The sequence below is a fragment of the Piliocolobus tephrosceles genome, chromosome 8 (assembly GCF_002776525.5).
Source record: "Piliocolobus tephrosceles isolate RC106 chromosome 8, ASM277652v3, whole genome shotgun sequence".
NCBI classification, from domain to species: Eukaryota; Metazoa; Chordata; class Mammalia; order Primates; family Cercopithecidae; genus Piliocolobus; species Piliocolobus tephrosceles.
In genome coordinates, this window is record NC_045441.1 from 117,935,012 (window position 1) to 117,942,951 (window position 7,940).

Here is a 7,940-nt window from a genome sequence, read left to right on the forward strand (position 1 = left end):
GGTAACTGGCCCTCCACTACCAACAGATCAAAGAACTGCAGACCAAGCTGCGAGAGCTGCAGCTGCAATACCAGGCTAGCATGGATGAGCAGGGGCGGCTTCTGGTAGTGCAGGAGCAGCTGGAGGGGCAGCTGCAGTGCTGCCAGGAGGAGCTCCGCCAGCTCAGGGAGAAGAGGCCCTCTGTTGTCAAAGAAGCCCGGGGAAAGAATGCTAATAAGAACATGAACAAGAATGCCAATGGGGTTAAAATGAAAAAGGTGATCAAGCCGTGCTCGGATACTTCTGAGAGTGACTTTGAGACCAGAAAGGTGAGTAGTAACCTTGGTAGCCAGATAAGCAGAAAGGAGGAGGAGATCCTGGGAAGAAGCATTGTCTCCACCACCCTTTCAACCAGGATTTGTAGAGAAGCTTCTGGGATCTCTGAAGTGTCTACAGTGGTTCCCATCTTAATGGAAAGTGGGTACTCCCTTTTCCTGTGAAGCTATGGGGAGAGTGGAACACAGCTCACATTGGGAGGTGCAGCCCTAAAAGACCACAGCCCCTAGGCTGGACAACTCCTTCAGTTCGCCCAGCCCCATTTGCTGGGGCCCCTGTTCTTCCCGGGTTACATGCCCAAGAGAAGGACCAAATAGATGAAGAGGGAGGAATTTGTTCAAAGTAGTTGTGTACTAATAAGTGAAAGAGGATTGGGTAAAAGAAGAGTCGCTGTAGGGGTGGGAAGCAACAATTTAGGTGCACACCCAAGACTCTTTAGTTCTGGCAGCTGTTTGAAATGGCTTAATGGCCAACAGACATAGTGGTCCTGAGAGGTGAGGTGTGATGCCCTCTACATATGCTCAGAGGATTGGCTCACAGTCCCAGAGCACCGGGCTGCACCTTTGCACTCTGACATGCTGGAAGTCATGTTTCCTGGAGCTAGTACAGCATTGTCATGAGAGTAGGAGCTTCACAGGTAACGCAGCCCTCATCCTGCCCTACTCCCACCCCACAGAGTCTGGAGGTGGTGCTGTACTACAAAGCCAGCCAGAGGAAATTAGATGGACTAGCAAAAGAGGAGGAAAAGAAAGAGGAGATGAAAGAGGAAAAAAAGGAAGTGAAAGAGGAAGCAAAGGAGCAGTGTGGGGATGAGCTAGTTGCTGAGCCAGCAGATCCTGGGGAAGCTAAATCCACAGAAGATCAGGAGGAAAATGAAGGGGACAAAGAGCAAGAGGAGAAGGAAGAAAACAGTGAAGAGGAGGAAGATGACGTTGACTCTTCCCTTGAAAGTCCCGAAGAAAACAACCCCCTCAGACTTTCCGAGAGCAAAAAGGTAACCAGAGCCAAAGGCTAGATCAAGTGGGAAGTGGGATCTTGGGCTCAGGTACTTCAGAGTTAATGGGTGGCCCTGCCAAGGATGGACACCTCCAGGAGTGGAGGCCTCGCACTGTAAGGCACGGCCCTTCGGGGAAGTAGAGATGCAGAAGGGGGAGGCGAGAGCAGTCTGTCTGCAGGAAATCACGGGCTCAGCCCCGTTTGCTGTGGAACCACCCCACGATGACCACCTTTTCTGGGAACCAACGTGGGGTCCCTGGAGTCCTTTCATTTACATAGTAGCCTTTGTTACCTTCCTTATGTGGAGAGCGTTCCCTCATCCCTCTTTCGGCACTGCAGGAAGGACATTGACAGTGTGAAGTCTACTTCAGGCCATTTTTGTCAGCCTGGGCAAGTTACTCAGTCCGGTTTTCCTATGGTGCCCTGTTAGGTTTAACCTTTGTTGTTGCTGTTAGGGGTGTGTCGGGATAATCTCTTCTTTGTAGGCTTGTGTCGCCCCCTGGATTCTGTGTATCACAGGACATGAAGGTGGGGCCTGGGAGTGATCAAGAGTGATAGTGAAAATATTTCACGTCTGTACAGTAGGAGCATAGACTAGTCCAAGGAGACCATCCCTAGCCCTACAGTTGCTAGATCACTGAGAGGTTGGGGTGGAGGTATCCTGGGATATATATGCTGGAATGGCAGGGGTAACTTACCAACAATATAGAAGTACTTCCATATTTTAATAACTGGTACATCTCTGCAGGTATGTAGCAACTGAATTCTTGCCCTGGGCTTGACTCAGGGCCAGAGTCTCTACAGAGTTAGAGTATTAACTGTGTAAGTCCTCAGCTTACATTATAGGTTCTTTCTGTTCTAAACAGAGGTAAAGAAAAAAGCCTCTTGTCCAGTCAACTCTGAGGATATCTGGAATTTCCGGCAATTGGGTCTTCAGCACTGGCTAAGGATCCAGTGTGCAGTGCTCTGCTTACCTTGTGCCAGGGGACCATTACCTAAGATGTGAAAAGTCGGAGCCACTGCAGCCCCTCCCACTATCATGTTTCCTTGAGCTCATCATATTCCACCATGTGCTGGTTCAGAGCCTCACAGATGTCTTTACCTTCGATGCCACATTTCTAAAGCTAGACCTGACTTTTCTACTTCAAATACATTCTATGTTTCTATATATGGAGAGATCCCTTTGCCCCGTGGGTCCTGCATCTTTTGCAGGCAGCTCTAGGGCATGCGTATTACCACTTTGCAAAAGCAGTTTCTCTCCGGAAGACTGTTGCAGTGAAAGAACTAGCCCTTCTCCCTTGTCCGTTTGTTTTGGTGCATGTTGTTTTACAATGATATCATTAGATTCCTAGGGGATCAAAGGGACAAGAGCCCAAAATACTAAGAAACTTGATGGAAAGCAGGCTAGAACAAAGGGACAGGTGGCCTGGTAGAAGACTGGCTCTTCCTAGAGCAACCTAGCAAAAGTATCTGCCCTACTCCACTAAGGAAGCCGTTTACTCTCTGCAGCGTCACAAGAAAGGTCTAGGTGCAGATACATCCTGCTTGACAAGATATGAGAGGTATATGATGAGACAGAAAGAAAACTGGACTCACCGCCTGGCTTGGACCTAGCTGCTGCTTAACCCATTCAATTTTGCAATTCCTACAGACTGCCGGTGGAAAGAACCAAGGCCCAGGCAGCAGAAAAGACATGCAACTACTCTAGCTTACCTGTTTTTTAACCTCTTGATTCCTTTCTCTTTTCCCTTTGTTTTCTCATCTTCATTATCTGTTGGATCCATGTGTTTATGTCTCACATCTCCTGGTCTCTCCTCGTGCTTCTTTCTCATTTTGGTGTGTTGCAGTCATCCCCTACCCCCGATCCCCCCATCTTCTCCTTGCCTCTTGTAGGCCTGGTGGTCATCTCGGCTTTGCTCTGGTGCTGGTGGGCTGAGACGTCGTCCTAATGCAGGTACTGGTATTGCTTCCTCTCCTTCTGAGGGATAGAGGGAGGGTGCAGGTTGCCCTGGCCTCTCCTCTTTCCCTTTTCTCCCAGCTGCTTGCTTCTTGCTTGTGCTATTTTACAATAGGTGATGCTCAGGTCTGTTTTAGTTCTGACTTTTCCTTGGGCTACTGCAAAGCCTGTGACATCTCTGAGCATGTCTTCGTAATGCATAGGAGGTTGGAATGCTTGCCAGAGACATGGTTTGAGTTTCAATCCTTGGCTGGGAAAAACTTGGCTAAGCCCAGCTCGGTTGCTACTGTCAAAGCTGCCTCACGACTACTTTTTCCCCGCTCATCCTCTGTGTGATGGCTAGCCTGACCACTTCTGATGAGCTGATGTTTGTCTCCAAGGCTGGCCTGGACTCTCTTTGTCTTTAACTCCAGAGTCAAGTTCTCACTACTGTTGCTACCCAGGATGGCAAAATAAGGAATCCCTCTTCCGTTGGGAGAGAGAGGAGGTCTGAAGAGCTCTGAGGCTCATGATCGTCCCAGGGGCATTGGTAGGAGGGCAACCTAAGTTGGTCCGTCAAGCTTGGTGAAACGGAACTGAACCCTTACTGTATTCTGCTCTTTCTACTGAACAGTTCTCTGCTTCTGGACTTCCAGTCTCCAGAAAAATCAGAACAGAATGCCGGGAAATTTTATTAGTTCTCTGTTTATCTCTTTTGTGGGTCAGATTCCATGGTAATTGGCTTCCCAAGCTAGGTTTTCTGGAGAGAATGTGGTATTAGTGAAAAGTTTCTACTAGCCAGAGATCTGTGTTCTCAGGAAATTAAGACTGATTTATTCTGGCCACTTTCCAGTCAGCTCCCACACATGTAATCTAGGCTGTCAACAGGATACCAAATTCAGGAGGGAGAATGTGGTCTTACGGCCTAAGGTGGAAGACTGGGGTTCCACCTGCCTTCTGGAACCCATAAGGTATTCTCTCTAGTCCTGTGTTGCTTCTTTCTCATGCTGTCCCTGCCTCCCCCTCTACTCCCCTCTCTTCTCATATTCCTGTGAACAGAATGTAGCTTAATGCACAGGGTGGCAGCTGGAGCATTTGTTGGTGGCACTTCTCTCCATTTCCTTTTCTGTCCTTCCTCCTGCTCCCTCCCCAGCTTTCCTATTACTCATCTTCAAGCTTCCACCTTTCTTCTTGACTTTAGGTATTCCCTTTACTCTCTGGTCCACAACTGCTTTAGTGATGGGACCCCTCTCTATGACTCTTTCTCCCCTGTGCCCCCCCCCTCCCCGCCAGAAATCTTAAGGCACTACAGGTGAGACCCAAAGCATTCAGCCACAGCCTTCCACCACCTCAGACTCAGCCTGGCCCAATCAGGGGGAGAGGAAGAACTGCTGGTGAAGGGTTCTACTGGTGGGGCCTGTTATCCCCAGAGCTCCAGGAGGCCCCAACATGCAACTGTGCAGCCAGGACCTGAGGGAGCCCAGTGTGGTAGAAAGCATGGCTGCCAGGCGGTCAGAAGAACTCGGTTGAGTCTGCCTCTATTGACAGCCATTGTCCCAGGGAGCAAAATGCACATTCTGAGCTCCAGCTTCTTCAAATGTAAACAAAGGATGATCAAACCTCTGCCCTCCTCACAGGTTTTTGTCAGGACCAGATGGGTTAAAATAGATGAAAGTATTCTATAAATTATAAAATACCCCATCATTAATAAAAAGAGCACACACTTACAAAATGCAGCCTATGTGTTAGGCACTGTTCTAATCACTTAGGTATATTAACTGATTTAATCCTTGCAACAACCCTGTGAAGAAGCTACTCCTATTATTACTTTATATATGATTAAACAAAGGCATAGAGAAGTTAAGTAAAACAGCCAGGAAGCTGCGAATCAGTTTAGAAGGACTCAATATTAGCAACAGATAAGATTCCAATCTTGCTTCCCCTTATCATCTCTTCTCATTTTGAGCAGTTTCTCTTCGTTGGTCCCAAGTAGGAAGACACCACACTTCTGTTTAGGCAACCTCAGATCACATTAGCTCTTTAGGTAACTAATATATTATTAATTTATTTCATGTGTTGTTTATGAGCCCCTCTGCAGATTGTGTATGCTAAGCGTCCTTTCCCCATTCTGTACCTGCATTTGATTTTGAGGCTTCAAAGGCAGAATTTTCCATTCTTCCCTATTATAGTTCATTGTTCTTACCTTATGAGGTTCTGTGTGTATGTGTTTTTAATCTTGACCCTGTGGTTTTAAAATACTCACTTCCTCTGCCACCTTCACATCGTCTACAGGGGTGGCAAGCCCACCTTCCCTATCTTCATCTACAGAGGACAGAGTGAGGACAGAGCCTCTAGAGTGTCGTCTCGTGGAGTTCTTTTATTCAGCTCATTGGTCACTTACCTGCATTCAACATACTGTACTGTCATCCTACCCTTATTTCTGCATATTATCTGCAAAGATCATAGAAAATCCTGTCAAACAACTCAACATCCAAAAACATGATTCTGGTGATTTGTCACTTAGCTCACCTAGTTTAAAAGGAGAGTTTGACACAACTTACCCCTTTGGGACACCCACACCGGCCCTTTCCCCATCCCATGCAGAAGCTTGCCTTTGCCCAGTGTGAGGTACACCAGTCACATTTAAGGATTTCAGCTCCTCCCTCCTTTAAGAACACCAGACTAACATCCTTAGCAATGCACTTTAGGATAGAAGCATCTGACCATGTCAATATTTTTTTCTAGCTAGCTCCCTTCTTAGTTTTGTTTTTGGTTTTAGAGACAGGGTCTCACTCTGTCACCGAGGCTCCAGTGCAGTGGCACGATCATGGCTCACTGTAACTTTGAACTCCGGGTATCAAGCGATCCTCCTCCATCAGCCCATCTCTTGGTTTTCTTACATGAATTACTCTGTATATCCACCTCTAACGTTGCTTGGCTTTCCATTTCATATCTTCTGTTGTTCTTAGTAGCTATTTTCTACAAGCTCAGGAGATTTTCTTGCTCTTTAGCAGGCTTAAAATCCTCTTTTTAGATAAATTATCATCTGAGAAAATGCATTATTAGCATTAATGGGCTATATTCCATTTTTACTTGGAACCATCCTTCTCTTACCTATGCTATAGCTTATGACTCTGACTCAAAATCCAAATTCTACCTTTCAGGCAGTAGAGCAAAAAAATAATAAAAATAAAACCTATTTCCCCAAGTATGTATTTTCTTGTCTAAGATTTTCATATTCCCTAATGGATGCTTTTTGGATATCTTCTGATGGTGCCACTTGTCCCATGAATCAGCAGGGTTCCCTAGTGGCCGGCAGTGTCTGGAAGCCTCAGCATACTCTAGCACATGTGCCAGGAAGTCAGTCAACATACCTGGTGATTAGGAGTGTTTTAATGACTCAGGCCCACTGGCAGGTTTCCTTAAATTTCCTTGAACCAATGTCATTCTCTGTCAAAGTTTGTCTGCCTAAGAACCTCCTACTTACCTGCACTCCGTGGTGCACTTGCTTCATTTCCCCTCAGTCTTAACTCCGCCTTCCCCATCCTCTTGACTCTGAGTTGACTTCACTGCAGTGAAACTAATGAGGTGCTGCTGCTTTTCCCAAAGCGCCAGGTTTACCCTCCTCTTTATTGCCATGGCATTCAGTCCTTTCTCATTGCAACCACTTGGAAGTCTGGCCCCTGAGTCTGCTTCTTTACGTGGGAGCTAGTATTCTCAGCCCATGGGGAGAAACGGAGGCCTGAATACAGGCTGTCACCTAAGGTGGTGCGTACAGTGTTGGGCCACATGTCTAGTGGTGCCAGGACTGAGAGATCACTTGCCTCCACTGATTACCCAGGAGGTAAGAGACCGATCCACAATGTTCCTGAGGTGTCTTGGGCACCCATAGGCAGGTGATTTCTGGCTTAGGGCAGGGTTCAGGAGGCTGGGCACTCACAGTTTCTCTTTGGTCCCACAGAACATGTTTGGGTTGTGGAAGCCTATGGTATTCTTGGCTATTGCAGCTGTGGCTCTATATGTGTTACCCAACATGCGACAGCAGGAGTCAGAGTTCTGCCTCATGGAGTGATGGCAGACCTTGGCCAGCGCGAGGGCAGATCCCCAGTGGCCACCACCCTCAGCTTTGGGCAGGACACACTGTGCCAGAACCCTCCCCATATGTTCCATGTGTCCCCGTCTCCTCAGCCTCAGTCACCCAGGCTGGAAAGGCTTGTGGGGAGCGGCTGACTCCCATCTCCTGCCTTGTGTAAGAACCTGAGTTCCTTGTAATTAAATATCAACTGAATTACATGAGACTGTGGATTTTTGTTTGCTAAATGCGTCACAACATAAGCAGAACAGAGCGGTCCCCCTTTAGGCAAGTACCTCACATAAGAGTCTGACTCCTAAATACGGCTTCTCACCCTGCAGATGACCTCAGAAATGAGGCTGGCCCCTTGTGCTGACAACTGACTCACAGAGGGGTTGGTCTGTGCTCATGAACCCATCCTGAGGTGCTCACCTGAGCATGGAGAAATGGAATGAACAAGGGCTGGGGAGACCTCCCCTTAGGTTCTGTGTGCATACCTACCTACATGAGAAGGCTGCCCTAAGAAGATCCACGTATGTGCCTTCGTGGCTTAGCCTTTGTGACTTCTCAAGGGATTCACCCTCAGAGATGACTTTAATTAGCCAGAGTCCTGGCGGTAAA

The 7,940-nt window shown here is 47.5% G+C and overlaps 1 protein-coding gene across 5 annotated transcripts in view; it reads left to right on the forward strand.

Moving 5' to 3' along the window:
• The window catches only part of CCDC136 (coiled-coil domain containing 136), a 30,899-nt gene extending 23,359 nt beyond the window's left edge, over nucleotides 1–7,540 (forward strand). For 3 of the 5 annotated variants that reach the window (XM_023223472.1, XM_023223473.1, XM_023223474.1), the window contains 3 exons: nucleotides 27–308; nucleotides 992–1,309; nucleotides 7,209–7,540. In XM_023223472.1, the coding sequence (XP_023079240.1) occupies nucleotides 27–308; nucleotides 992–1,309; nucleotides 7,209–7,319 (711 nt within the window). In that variant the 3' untranslated portion in view covers nucleotides 7,320–7,540. Of the gene's footprint in view, nucleotides 1–26; nucleotides 309–991; nucleotides 1,310–3,158 lie in introns of all 5 variants that reach the window. The other 2 variants (XM_023223477.1, XM_023223475.1) reach the window with 2 other exon arrangements.
• Nucleotides 7,541–7,940: the final 400 nt, after the last annotated feature.